General features: G+C 35.7%; 1 protein-coding gene and 1 pseudogene across 1 annotated transcript in view; one reads left to right on the top strand and one right to left on the bottom strand.

Annotated features, from left to right (window-relative positions):
• Positions 1-15009, bottom strand: part of PRKDC (protein kinase, DNA-activated, catalytic subunit) — a 194065-nt gene extending 179056 nt beyond the window's left edge. The window contains exons 1-10 of the mRNA XM_036233299.1: positions 14820-15009; positions 13221-13297; positions 13024-13116; positions 11662-11736; positions 10820-10928; positions 10277-10389; positions 10091-10190; positions 8987-9042; positions 8874-8904; positions 8072-8229 (exon numbers count right to left, since the gene is read on the bottom strand). Of these exons, the coding sequence (XP_036089192.1) occupies positions 8072-8229; positions 8874-8904; positions 8987-9042; positions 10091-10190; positions 10277-10389; positions 10820-10928; positions 11662-11736; positions 13024-13116; positions 13221-13297; positions 14820-14973 (966 nt within the window). The 5' untranslated portion in view covers positions 14974-15009. The remainder of the gene's footprint in view (positions 1-8071; positions 8230-8873; positions 8905-8986; positions 9043-10090; positions 10191-10276; positions 10390-10819; positions 10929-11661; positions 11737-13023; positions 13117-13220; positions 13298-14819) is intronic.
• LOC118612302 lies at positions 5476-5594 on the top strand (annotated as a pseudogene).
• Positions 15010-15576: the final 567 nt, after the last annotated feature.

Genomic DNA, 15576 nt, shown 5'->3' with positions numbered 1-15576 from the left:
CATAGGTCAGAACCCCCAGGTGTCGTGTAGTGGACTGGGAGAAACAAAGAAGCTTCCTCTCACAAACAGAACTCACTATAGGAGGAGAGGGCAGAGAAGGTGCTTCCTGCAAGAGGGGAAGGGGAAAAGGTGCCGTGAATTCCCTGAACAGCTCTGCCTGTAAGTGCTGTGTGCTCCACAAGACAAGCAGCAGGGCCCAGGCATCAGGACAGAAAGCAGAGAAACAAGATGGCAGAGAAACAACAGTAGATTTTTACCCGCAATGGTTGCAAAACCAAGGCTAGGTCAAAGTCTCCAACCTCCAGCCCAGAGGGTCCCTTCCTCCATACCCTCGTACAGAGCCCCAGGGGAATCTGAGCTGAGACTGTCACTGATACTGACTGAGACTGAGAGAAGTGACCAAGATTAAATATCTATAAGGAGAAAAAAAAAGGCATTATTAAAGCTGTATATAAATCAGGGATCCAAGAAGCTTAGACACTACCAACTAGAAACAAAAAGAAAAACGCCTTCTTTGCAACAGGCAAAAGAGAGACTTTTATAGAATAAATCTTCTTTCTGGAAAAAAAGCTGGAAGTACTTCCATCAATGCCCCGGTGGAGATATAGTCCATTAAACAGCATGAACAACCAAGGCAACAAGGCAGCTCAGAATAAAAGTGAAAAAACTCTAGAATATACCCTTACAGACATAGAAATATGCAACTTAAATGATAGAAAATTCTGGATGGGACTTCTGAAAAAACTGAGTTCCAAAACGAGTCATGTCAAAAACTTCAGGAATTGAAAAAACTAGACGAGTAGAATGAGTTCTTTAGCAAGGAGACTGAAACCCTCAAAAAGAATAGACTAGATCTTCTGGAGATTAAAACAAACAAACAAAAACTGCAGAGTTGAAAAATGAAATAACGAGCTTCGGAAAGGAGTTGACAAATTGAAGGAAAGGAATAGTGATATCAAAGACAGAAATCTAGAAATACATCAGAAGGAAGAAGAGAGAAACCGAAGAATGAAAAATAATGAAAGAAAATTCAAAAACTAGCTGATACCATGAGAAGAAACATACAAATAATGGGTATTTCTGAAGGCAAAGAAAAGGAGCAGGGACTAGAAAGCATTTTCAAACAAATAGTGGATGAGAATTCCCCAATCTAAGGAATGAGCTGGAGCTTGGAATTTGAGAAGTCCACAGAACACCCAATTATCTCAGCCCAAAAAGGCCTTCACCAAGGCACATTCTATTAAAATTAATAAAAATCAATTACAAAGATAGAATTCTCAGGGCAGCCAGGGGAAAAAACACGGTAAGTTAAAGGAAAACCCATTTGATTATTGTCAGACTTCTCAGCACAAACTTTAAAAGCTTGAAAACTATAACTTTAAAAGCTTGAAAACTATTAAGTAAAAGGAACTACCAGCCTAGAATAATGTATCCAGCAAAGCTCTCCTTTAGATATAAAAGAGAAAGAAAGACTTTTCCAGACATAAAAAAGTTGAGAGAATTCTCCACTACGAGGCTTGCACTACAGGAAATACTAAAAGGGGTCAACTCAGCTTAAACAAAATGACAAAAAGAAAAAATACATAATTAGGAGTAAGGTGTCTGAGGCAATAGAAGCAGAGAAGTGCAACTCTTACTAACGACATGGCATTATAGCTTAAAGAGTGAGAAGAGAATTGCTATAACAAGATAGTAATGAACGTTCAGCATACACAGGGACAAATTGAGACAACAATGACTGAAAAGGGGAGGATTCAAAGATCCAAATTCGCAAAGGCAGAATGGGGATAGGGCACACGCAGAAGAAAATGAATGACTGTATAGCTAAACTATCCTTTACATATTCGTAATGGTAACCCACACACCAAAGATTCAAAACTGAAGTATATAACATAAAACAAATCTAAGGAATGAGCTGGAGCTTAAAATTTGAGAAGTCGACAGAGCACCCAATTAGCTCAACCCAAAAAAGGCCTTCGCCAAGACACATTCGATTAAAATTATCAAAAATCAAAAACAAAATTCTCAGGGCACAAAGGAAAAGATGATAATTTGTAAAAGAAAATCCATTAGATTATCATCAGACTTCTCAGCACAAACCTTACAAGCCAAAAAGGAGGAGAATCCAATATTCAAACTATTAAATGAAAGATACTACTAGCCTAGAATACTGTACCCAGCTAAGCTCTCCTTTAGGTATGAAGGAGAAATAAAGACCTTTCCAGAAAAAACAAAAATTGAGGGAATTCTCCATCATGAGGCCTAAACTACAGGAAATAATAGAAACAGTCAGCTCATCTAAAACAAAATGACCAAAAAAAGATACATAATTAGAAATAAGGTGACTAGCAAGCTAATAGAAGCAGAGGAGTGCAACCTTTATTAAGAACAGGGCATTATAAACATTAAACAATATGAAAACAATTGCTATAGCAAGACAGCAATGAACATTCAGCATCCATAGCTACAAATTGAGATAACAATGACTAAAAAGGAGTGGATTCAAAGATCTAAATTTGCAAGGGTAATGGAGATAAGGCACATACAGAAGAAAAGGGAACACTATATATATGTAACTATCCTTTACTATTCGTAATGGTAACCACACACCAAAGATTCAGAACTGAAGAATATAACATAAAACAAGAAGAACCAGAGGCAAAACCCAAAAAAATCAAACCAAAATAAAGAAAACAGAAATGCAAGGACAAAAAAGCAATGGGAACACTGAGCTACTGGAAAGCAAAAGAAAAAATAGCTAAAGAAGACCTCATATTTCAATAATCACCCGAAATGTAAATGGACTGAACTCACCAATAAAAAGACACAGCATTGCGGAATGGATCAAAAAACAAAATCCAACCATATGCTGCCTCCAGGAGACATATTGTAGCTCCAAAGACAAATATAGACTCAAAGTGAAAGGATGGAAAATGATATTTCAAGCAAATGGCATTCAGAGAAAAGCGGGAGTAGCAGTACTAATATCAGAAATATACTTCGATATAAAAAAGGTAAAGAAAGATACTGAGGGACACGTCATAATGATAAAGGGAATCATGTACCAAGAAGACATTACACTTATTAATATCTATGCTCCCAATCAGGAAGCCCCAAAATATGTAAAGCAATTACGAACAGAACTAAAAGGAGAAACAGACCTAAACACTATCATAGTAGGGACCTAAATACCCCACTGTCAGATATGTACAGACTATCCAAACAGAAAACCAGTAAGGAAAAAAACATCCATAAATGACACATTAGACCAACTGGACATAACTGACATTTACAAAGCCTTCCATCCCAAAACATCTACTTATATATTCTTGTCTAGTACACATGGAATATTGTCAAGAATTGACCACATACTGGGACACGGAAAAGCCTCAATAAATAAAAGAGGGATGAAATCATACCAACCATATTCTCTGATCATAACACTTTAAAGCTTGATCAACCATGAAAAGAAAGCAGGGAGAACCACAAATATGTGAAGATTAAACAACATGCTACTACTAAAGAATGACTGGGTCAGAGAAGAAATAAAAAGAGATCAAGAAATACATAGAAACGAATGACAATTACAGTACAACCTATCAAAACTTTTGGGATATGGCAAAATGGTCATAACAGGAAAGTTCGTATCATTATAGACCTATCTCAAAAAACAAGAACGAACCCAAATAAACAACCTAATGCTTCATCTTAAAAAACTAGAAAAGGAAGAACAAATGAAGCCTAAAGTAGGCAGAAGAAAAGAAATAATCGAAATTAGAGGAGAAATAAATGAAATGGAACACAAAAAATAAATACATACATACATACATACATAAATGCAACAAAGAGCTGGTTTTTTAGAAGGTTAATAAAATTGAAAAGCTCCTGGCTAGACTCACTAAAGATAAAAGAGAAAGGACACAAATAAGCAAAGTCAGGGATGAAAGAAGGAAAATTACGACTGACCGCAGAAATACTAAGGATCATTCAAGAACACGATGAAAAAGTATATAATACCAAATTTAATCGCCTGGAAGAAATGGACCCATACTTAGAAAAATACAACCTTCCTAGACTGAATCAAGAAGATCTGGAAAATCTAAATAAACCAATCAGCAGTATGTAAATTGAAACAATCATCAAAAACCTACCAAAAAGTAAAAGTCCAAGACCAGATGGCTTTACCAGTGAATTCTACCAGACACTCAAAGATTGAATATCTATTCTCCTCAAACTTTTCCAGAAAATCAAAGAGAAGGCAATAGTTCCAAACTCATTTTATGAGGCCAATATTACCCTGACACCAAAACCTGGTAGATAACACACAAAAAGAAACCTTCAGACTATTTTCTCTCAGGAACACAGATGCAAAAATCCTAAATAAGATACTAGCAAACCGAATACAGCAACATATAAAGATTATACACTATGATCAAGTGAGCTTCATTCCAGGGGTACAGTGATGGTTCAACATATGCAAATCGTTTAATGTGATACACCACATAGACAAATTAAAACATAAGAATCAAATGATCATATCAGCAGATGCACAAAAAACCTTTGACAAGATATAGCATCCATTTATGATCAAAACACTTAACAAAATCAGTATAGAAGGAAAGTACCTTAATATAATAAAGACCATATATGACAAACCCTCAGCCAACGTTGTATTTAATGATGAAAAACTTAAAACCTTCCCTCTAAGATCAAGAACAAGGCAAGGCTGTCCACTATCACCACTGTTATTCAATATAACATTGGAGGTCCTAGCGAGTGCAATTAACAAAGAGAAAGATATAAAAGGTATCCAAATAGGAAACAACAAAGTCAAAGTGTCACTATTTGCAGATGACATCATTCTCTATGTAGAAAATCCTAAAGACTCCATAAGAACACTACTAGAAACAATAAGCAAATACAGTAAAGTTTTGGATAAAAAAATCAACATTCAAAACTTCATAGAGTTCCTATACTCTAACACTGAAGTATCAGAAAAAGAAGTGCAACAGAAAGAATAAAATACCTAGGAATAAATCTAATGAAACATGTGAAGGACCTATTTAATAAAAACTATAAGACCCTATTAAAAAAAAATAGAAGATACATAGAAATGGAAAGATATTCCATGTTCCTGGGTTGGAAGAATCAACAGTTAAAACGACCATATTACCTTAAGCATTATACAGGTTTAATGCAATCCCCATCAAAACCTCTTTGGCATTTTTTAAAGAAAAAGAACAAAAATCTCATCAGATTTGTATGAAAGCACAAGACTACGAATTGCCAAAGCCAACGAGGCTGGAGACATCACTCTACTCCACTTCAAAGTACACTACAAAGCAAAAGTTATCAAAATGGCATGGTATTGGTAGAAAAACAGACACGCAGACCAGTGGAACAGAACTGAGAATCCAGAAGTAAACCCATATTTATATGGGCATATAAATTTCGACAAAAAAGGCAAAAACACTGGTCTACTGCCATGCCACCCTGAACATGCCTGATCTCATCTGATCTCGGAAGCTAAGCAAGGTCGGACCTGGTTAGTACTTTAATGGGAGACCACCTGGGAATACCAGGTGCTGTAGGTATTAAAAAAAAAAAAAGCCAAAACATACAGTGAAGAAAGGAAAGCCTCTTCAGTACTTGGTGCTGGCAAACCAGGAAAGCCACCTGCAAAAGAATGAAACTAGACTGTTGCCTATTACCACACACCAAAATGAACTCAAAATGGATTAAGGACCCGAATATAAGACGTGAAACAGTAAAATGCACAGGACAAAACATGGAGACTAAACTCAAGATCCTGGACTTAAAGAGTAGTTTATGAATTTGACCTTAAAGGCAAGGGAAGTAAAAGCTAAAATATGTAAATAGGACTACATCAAACTAAAAACCTTCTGCACAGTAAAGAAAATTGTCGACAAGGTATAGAGACAACCATCCAAATGAAAAAATATATTTGCAAGCAATGCCTCCGATAGGGGCCTAATATCCAAAATATACAAAGAACTCATATGACTCAATAAAAACAAAAAACAACGATCCAATCAAAAAATGGGCAGAGGACCTAAACAGACACTTTTCCCTACAGGACATACATCTGGCCAACGAATTTTTCAAAAGATGCTCAACGTCACCAGCCATTAGGGAAATGCAAATCAAAACCATAATGAGGTACCACCTCACACCTGTTAGAATAGCTATAATCAACAGGACAAGTAGTAACAACTGTTGGAGAGAATGTAGAGAAAAAGGAACCCTCATACAATGCTGGTGGGACTGCAAATTGGTACGGCCACTATGGAAAACGATATGGAGGTTCGTCAGAAAACTAAGAATTGATCTACCGTATGATCCAGCAATCCCTCTAGTGGGTATTTACCCCCCAAAGACCTGAAAACCCATATCAGAAAAGATATTTGCACACCAATGTTCAGCAGTATTATTCCCGGTGGCCAAGACATGGAAGCAACTGAAGTGTCCTATGATAGATGACTGGATAAAGAAGCTGTGGTACATATATACAATGGAATATTACTCAGCCATAAGAAGAGATGTAATACTGCCATTTGCAACAACATGGATGGACCTCAAAGTAATCATGCTAAGCAAAATAACCCAGACAGAAAATGCTGAAAATCACATGATATCACTTATGAGAGATATAAACCTAAAAGCAACAAATGAACAGGACAAACAGAGACTCATGGACAGAGACTATAGACTAGTGGTTACCAGAGGGTAGGGGGTGGGAGGAGGGGAGTACTAGCTGGGGTAAAGGGAGTCAAATATGTCGTGACAGAAAAAAATCTAACTATAGGTAGTGAACGCAGTGTAAATATATATATATGTCTTACTGTTAAAGTGTACAAATGAAACTTATTGGATTTTGTTAACCAATGTTACCATAAAAAATAATTGATTAATTTAAAAAAGAAAGAAAAAATGAAAAGGTAAGTCAGAGAAGAAAAACTTTTTGCACTATTTTCAGAAAACGACTTGTACCAAATTATGTAGGGAACTGCTGTTACAATTCATTAATAAAAAGACGTACAACTTTATTTTAAGAAAAGCTAAATATCTGAATGAATACTTCATCAAACAAGATATAAGTATGACTAATAACTGCAGGGAAAAAAGGTCTTCATAAACTGTTCTCATGGAAATTCAAATTAAAACCACAGTAGGATAACATCATATACCCATTAAAATCTAACAGTAAAAATACCAACAATACCAGGTCCTGATAATGATATGGGGTGACTGGAATTCTCATGCATTGCTGGTGGGAATGTAAAATATGCAATCAATCTGGAAAAGAATTCAGTAGTTTCTTCTAAAGTTTAATATACACCTAACATGTGACATAGCAATTCCACTCCCAAGTTTTTACTGAAGAGACATGAAAACGTCCACAAAATACTTGGTCAAAAATGTTTTTAGCTATTTTATTTACAACAGCTCCAAACTGGAAACCATCAAATATTGTTAATCTTTGATATTTTCCTTCAGAGCCAACCCAAGCAGTCTAACTCCATAGCACCTATTGTGAACAGCAGGTAGGTCCAGACGCCTTTGGATCTTCAGAACCACAATCCCAAGCACATTCTCCTTAGCTAACTGATAACATGTTCCCAAACCTGCAGGCTCAAAACCTGTAACCGCATTCTATCTAGATAGAAAACATACAAGGGGCAAACAGACTCTCCTTGTTCTTGAAGTAACATGAAACACAAGCATCATATTTTAACATTGACAGCTGACCCACCCCTCTTGGGAGATGTGTTTCTGCACTCCGAGATGGCTACCCCTGACCTCTCAGCCCTTCCTTACTACCACTTCCTCATTGCCACTTTAGTTGAATCTTGGCTCTAAGGCCATGATCAGATCTGGTATCTTCCTAGCTTTCTTTCAGTTTTGCTGCTACCTGTGAAGCTGATCAAACCAAGCTTTTTTTTTTAAATGCTAATAGAGCAACTTGTATTTATTTTTCAAATGTGTATGCACAGCATTGGAATTTAATATTTTGCATGGAAAAAGTATTCTTAAGTATAAATTTTAGTACCTGTTTCAGAAAAGATTCCAGAGCTGAATGTGCACCTTTTTTCAATTCTATGTTTGTATGGTTACACCATTTTGACAGTACTTCAAATAAAGAAACATAGTTGTCCAGAAGGCAGGTGCTAAATTGAGATGCATGCAGGGTAAATAAGCATAAGCCAGCTGCAATTGCAAAAATCATTATATTTAAATGAGGGCCACAAAAGACACAACAAAAAAACTAAGAAAGCTTCAGGTATATGTCAAAATTAAAATTGTGTTCATGAAGATCCAGTATTATTACACTATAATGACCTAGGGATCCTGATCAAAGTTTTAATGCCACCATGCTCCATTTGAATCAACACACCCATAATTTGGCCAATGACCCGCAAAACAAAGTTCAGAAATAGGATCAGGGTTTATTTAAAGTCAGAATCAAACAATCTGGAGCCCTTAAAAGATGCTCTCAGTAATTTTTTTAAATCATGTAATCTAAGTGTAACTATCGTGACTAAAATTTGTGTGCTAAAACAAAGTTTCCAAAAGCCTCCTTGTAAATAGTTGTGTGTGAAACATTATAGATGTTGTTACACTTACTTCCTTTTCTTTTCTTTTCTTTTTTTTTTTTTTTTTTTTTTTTTGAGTTAGACTCTAACTCAAAAAATTGATATTCCAGCTTTATTACACATCAGCCTTAGGCTCAGGGCATCTGGGCATCAGCCCAAGAGCCACATTTACTTTCATTTACAGTTGAAGTGAAAGATTACTCAAGACATTAATTTAATAACCTGAAATACTCTACCTCACTAAACATAGAAACTTACCTAAGGGCACCGCATATCTCTTCAAATCAATCTATTTAAAAAGAAAATTTACCATCAATGTTTGACAATCACAAGTCTCAACTGTAAAAGAATTAGAGTAATATTAGCCCCACCTGAGGACGAATTGCCTTTAATGCAAAATCAAAAATCTCCCTTGAAGTTTGGGGATCTGGAGGAAAAACAAAACAAAAAGAAGCCATCTGTTACAAATCATAACAGTATCATCTGACAAACCTCACAAATTACTTTACAAGTTTTATTTCAGACAGCTAGACATCTACCATAACTCTGTCTCTTTTGAATTCAGGAGTAACATCTTTCATTCAATAGCTAGAGAGCTGCAAGTTAAGACTGCTAGACAGTTAGAAGAAGAAAATCTAGAATAACAAAGATATAAATTTATTGTCCAACTTATCACTTACAAAGTTTGTTAGATAATTTCTCAGAGCCTCAATTTTATCTGTAAAAAGGGATAATATATACCTTCTTTTAGAGTTGTTTGGAGGATTAAACAAGGCCAAACACATTATTATTCTCCCACTTCTGGGTATAAGCCCCCAAAATGAAAGCAGGGACTCTAATGGATAAATGCACACCCATTTTCCAGCAGTATTATTCACAACACTCAAAAAGTAGAAGCAACCCAAGTGTCCACTGATGTATGAATGGATAAACAAAACATAGCATATTCATACCATGGAATATTATTCAGCTTTTAAAAAAAAGGAAATTCTGACACATATTACAACATGGATGAACCTTGAAGTGGATGAACCAAAAACTTACATACTATGAATCCATTTACATAATCTCGAAATGCAGTGTGGTTATAGGTGGGGAGAGAGGTGAATGTGGTTATAAAGGGTTAGCAGGAAGGATCCTTGTGAGGGACTGTTCAGTATCTTGACTATGGTGGTGCATACACAAATCTCCACATGATAAAACTGCACAAACTACATGCAAGTGTGTGTACAAAAAAGAAATTGGTAAAATCTGAATAAGGCTAGTGGATTTTATCAATGTCAATATCCTGGTTGTGCTATTGTACTATTATCACTAGCAGAAACTGGGTGAAGGACACATAGAATCTCTCTGTATTATTTCTCACAATTGCATATGAATCCAAAATCGGTTTAAAAGTTCAAAAAATAAACAAGCAATTTATTCTAGACCTATAGTTTTTGAATAAAGAAAGAAAATAAGAAGTCAACCAATACCTTCTTCCATGGATTTAGTGAAGTTACACATAAGTGATGACAATCCCTTAAGACATCCTGCCACAACAGGCAGTTTGGGCTCTCTTACTGTTGATGTCATCTAAAGAGAAAGTTTTAAGAAAATAACATTATAAGAGAAAAATACAACCAATCTATGGAAGCAGAATATCATAAAGTTTATCTTACCTGGGTTTTAAGTTCACCCAGAAAAGCCCGGAACAGTTTTTCTGAATTATTTACCATCTCACTAGGATGAACTTCCCCTAATATTCCTAGGAGCTCATATATTTTTTCTAAAACTGAAAAACAAATTTTAGATAAAGGCCTAAAATTACATTTAAATAAATTAAAGAAAAAGACATACAATAAATAAGAAAACGAAAAAATATGTAGTTCAAAAGTAATTTCACAATAAGATATAAAAAATACATAGTTTTACATATTGGAATCTTTCCCAATAAGTTTTATGCAATTCTAGTATTATAAACTAAATTACATTTGACATATGGTGTGAAATTTATATTTAAGAAAATCATTTTGTTCACATGAAAATTTTTATAAAAAAGTCTTCGCACATTGTTTTTGCTTATTTATATTTTGGCTCATTTTCAGCAAAAAGAATCATCTATAAAAAATAAATACTTTGGTAGAGAAAAACTTAAATTTTACACTAATAATTTTTTAATATTAATTTATTAAAATATTTTAAAACATTTAAATGCATCTTACCTGTATCCGGTATTTTTGTTTTCGATGCAAGTTCTCCATAGAATTTACTAAATAATTCTCCAACTCTAAATTCATCCATGAATTTAGAACTTCTCAAAGTCTGAAGTAACTAAAAGATACAAATTAGCATTGTCTAAAGAGAAAAATAATGAAAAGGTGTCATCCACCTAAGTGTACCACAAACTTCCATAATCATGTATCCCTAGGGAATTTATGCTTGGTCTCTCAGGACTCGTATCTAGCCAGACTATTTGGGAGGTAGAGGGTGAGGTGAGCAGTCGAAGAACAAAGGTGGATAGGGTGTAAACTTAATTTTACTTTCCCAAGAAATCAATAACATGACTAGAACCATTCTCTCACAGGCACTTAAGACAAGACCCAACAAGACCCAAAAGAGTTCTAATAAAGATGCAAAAAGAGAAATACAGCTAAGACATACATGTGAGAATGAGTCCCAGTGACCACTTAAATACAACATACAGACCCATTTCCATAAAAAGGTTTTAGAAAAAAACCTTTTGATGTGAATTTTGGCAATTAGTAATTTTAAAAGCAACAATAATGAGAATAGTGGAGGAAGAGTAAATTTCTTAGTTGATTTTTCCCTTCATTCCCACCATATCCCCAAATTCTTCCTTCGCTACCTGCAAGAGTCTGAGAGCAAACTACCAAGGTATTGTTGAGTGAAGATTTGAAAATGTACATCTTATCCACATATCAATGTGATTCAAGCCTATCTTCCAACATCTCTCAGCCAAAAGAACATATTCCACAACTCCAATTTTCAGTTTTTAAGTTGTATGTTCAATATAAAACATATGTACTTAGGAAAATAAAATTACCTTAATAAGAACGTCTAGGGCTGGAATTTTACATTTAGCAGCTTTATCTTTTGTGTAAACACTGGTACAAGTAGTCTAGGTTTTAAAAAGAATACATACCAAAATCATCAATAAGATCTTAGTTCTTATTACTAAAGACTTAACAATAGCTAAAACTACATCTTTGAGAGGAGCAATACCAGTATAAGACACAACACAATTAAATATCCAGCTGTTAAAAAGAGCATGTAAATATGCAGATTAAAAATTACTTAAAACATTGATGCAATATATAATAGTCACGATATTAACAATAACTATAAAAATACAAAGTAAATGGAGGTCTCAGCAGGACAAAAAACAAGTAAAAGTTACTCCTACTTATACACTTCCCATAGTACTTTTTGCCATATACCAAGAAAGAAAGAATGAAGAATAAAAAAGGTAACTTAAGTAGTTCAGAGGATGGCTAGGACTTTACAGGAAACCAGCACAGAATAATGAAACAAACAAGAGCTTTGGATGGAGGCACCCTAACTCCAAGACCAGGGTGACTTTCTTAACTTCTAAATCTCATTTGTAAACTAGAGAGATTTATAATATCTAAAAGAGACTTGGTAAAAATAAATAAAAAATTGTACATTATAAAACTTTTATAAACTATGAAGTATTCTACAAAATGACTCCTACTATTGAGAGAATTTTATTAAATATTAAGATTCTAATCAAGATTTCTAGAAATCAATGATAATCATTGAAATATTTTATATATTTGAGCTCTTAAAATTTATAAAACTTCCCATAAATTACCTCAAATTGAACAAATACTTCTTCGTCAGCTTTTAGCATCCAAGAACTAGAAATACCAATAAAAATTACTTACCTAAAAATGTGGCACTTGTTGAAAGTTCAAATAAGTATGAGAAACAACCTAATTTATCACTACAGTTCCAGTTTGTTATGAGGAAACCTGGGGAAGGCAGGTTGAAAGAGAATGGGAGGCGCAAGGGAGGCAAACTTTTCAGATTATCGTCAAAGAGAACACATGAACTACAAGAAATATGGATCTTACCCAGAAGGAGAATTCTTTACAATTGTTTTTTAAAGTGTTCTGAAGTCTCCCTATAATTCAAAAGTCCAATTTATTATGACTTTTTGTAAAAGGCATTATTTATCCTATGTATAAACATTATCAAAATAGTTTTTGACAAGGGCCTTAGCTTATTAAATCTAAAAAATAAAGCCCACTTCATTCTAACACAAACAAGCAGAAATAAAGTCCCCAATGAGAAAGACAAAAATAAAATAAAAATCCAAATTTAACTTACACCGTAAGTTAAAATTGATGTCGATATATAATGAGGTATGTTTTTTCCTCCTTACCTTAATATCAAGAGAATAAGGTGTGATCTTTTGGCCAATTTTTTCTAAGAAAATAGATAAGAACTTCAGGACTTCTTCTCTACAATCACGAAACTATAATAAAAGAAATACACATTGCAGTAAATATGGGTAAGAATAAGAGTCATTCCAACATTAAGAAATATACAAGGAAAGTGAAATGAAAATCTTCAACTTACCTCATCAATGCTAAGTGATTTCCGAACAAAAACAAGCAAACCGAAATCTCTGGAAAAAACTAAGGAAGTCTGTAACGCTATACCAAAAGAACAAAAACAAACAAACAAAAAGGTAAGAGAACTGCCAGGAAGCACTCCACAAACCCACCCTAAAGAGTGTATGTTTCTCAGTTCAGCTTTATAGGATAAAACATTAACCTAAGACTGCTGTATTTAGACAAGGAAAATAGGAAATTCCAGGTGATGTTCCACAGGGATGCACGGGTAAGTCACACCTGTAAATTTGCTAACTTTACATGGCAAAATATAACTAAGGTTGTAAATGGAATTAAAGGTGTTAATCAGCTGACCTTAAAATGATCTGGTGGGCCCAATGTAATCACATGGCCCTTTACTAGTGGAGGGAGGAAGAGCCATGGGAAGACAAGGAAGCAGGAGAGATTCCAAGCATGAGAGTTTTACTTGACCCACTACAGCTGGCTTTGAAGACGGAGGAAGGGGGCCATGATAGAAGTAGTGTGGGTGGCTTCTAGAAACAAGGAAAGCTAGCAAGAAAAAAAGAGACCTCAGTCCTAAAACTGCAAGGACATACGGGCTACTAAAAACCTGAAAGAAAAAAGAAAGAAATTCTCCCTCAAAGCCTTCAGAAAATAGTGGCCCTGCCTGTCACTTTGCTTGGTGAAATATGCTGGCTTTGACCACAGAACTTTTAAGAACAAGAAGTCTGTGTTGTTTTAAACCACTAAGTTTATGATATTTGTTACAGCGGCAATAAAAAACAAATACACTCTATAACCTCACAAGTGAAAGGACATATAAAATAGAGTGAACTTCTGTTTTTACAAAGTAGGTACTAAAAGTATAAGGAATTCTAACACAGAAACCCTGAGGCTAGAAAACATTTACATAACATTGTTAATTTTTAAATTTTCCCCCCATTAATGCATACCTGACAATATATAAGTACATCTGTCAAATGTGTTTACATTAATTTCTCCATCATATTCAGTGAAAACCTCTTAGAAATTCTCACCTATCTTCAAGAGGACACACCATGGCGAAGGTCTATATATTTGTTTTTTAAAAAGAATACAGAAGTTTTTAAACAGTGTTCTCTACGTTAAAAGCGATGAAAAGAGGCATTTTGACTACAGAGGAAAAAGTTCCCACCCAGGTATTGCTTAAATTAAAATGATAGCATGACTTTTCAGTTATATTTCAGCACTGTTTCTCAAAAGTAGAAAGAGCAAATACAGGGGTTTGGAAAAGGTGCTGGTGGGTTTAGGCTAGATTAAGGTGAAAGAAAATACTTTCCTCTTGTTCTTTCTCCCCACTTTGGATAGCAATGATGGAAGAATTTAGAGAATTTTCGCCAACTTTGCTTTTAAAACTTTGGCTATTAAAAAAAGCAGTATAACAAAAATCACTTTTTATACACAGCCACAAATTATGACGACCCAAAATCAAATGGGGGAACTTCAAAGTACTGTTAACCTGTGAGACAAACACTAGGACGTCAAACTCTAAGTAAACTCAGAAATCCCAAAACGCGCACGCGCCCCGGCGCCCATCTCCGCGCGGCCGGGGGGCCATACTCACCCAGCACCGTAGGGTCGGTGCTCAGAATGCACTCCTGCCCCAGGCCTCGGATCAACTGATAACTAGCCATTGCAGCGCTGCAGCGGTCCGCAGCGGACAAGGACTCCTGCAACTGCAGGAGGGAGGCCTGCACCACAGAGCTGGAATCAGCCATGACAGCGGGCGCTGCGCCTGCGCAGAGCCTTCCCAGGGCCCGGAAACGCCGGAGGCGGATGTCGCTGGCCGCAAGGCGGAGCTCGCAACCGCGGGAACCATCCTCGACACCGAGGGCAAATTCTTCCTGTAGGAGTAGCCTGCTGAGACGTGAATTAAGATTTTGGCATGTTTATGACTGTGTTGCACACAGTACACTTAGCATGTATACACTGAAGCTTAGAAAGAAACAGGAAAACAATGGTTTGGCCTCCAGAAATAGACGGGGAGGATAGTTGGTAAATTGGAGTGGACTTATTAAAGTCAGAAAAAGACAATCTAAGGTCTTGGATCAGCATCTAGTTTGTCCCTTGATAGTGAAAAAAAGCATTTATATGTCTTTAGAAACAAAAATGCTTAAGGGATAAAGTATATTCTCGACCAACACGACAGTGAAGAGTACACCCTTGCTGAACAGATCTAGCTGGATGCCGAATTTCCCGTTACACCGCGGGGTTCAGACCATCTGAACGGAAGTGACAGTCGGCCTTCTGCGAGGCGCAGGAGGAGGCCGTTCAATCTCCCCTGTCGGTGAGCAGTGGCACATCCCGGAGGTGGAGCCATG

Source organism: Rousettus aegyptiacus, unplaced genomic scaffold (genome assembly GCF_014176215.1).
Source record: "Rousettus aegyptiacus isolate mRouAeg1 unplaced genomic scaffold, mRouAeg1.p scaffold_m13_p_15, whole genome shotgun sequence".
NCBI lineage: Eukaryota > Metazoa > Chordata > Mammalia > Chiroptera > Pteropodidae > Rousettus > Rousettus aegyptiacus.
This window is presented reverse-complemented; position numbering and strand designations above follow the sequence as displayed.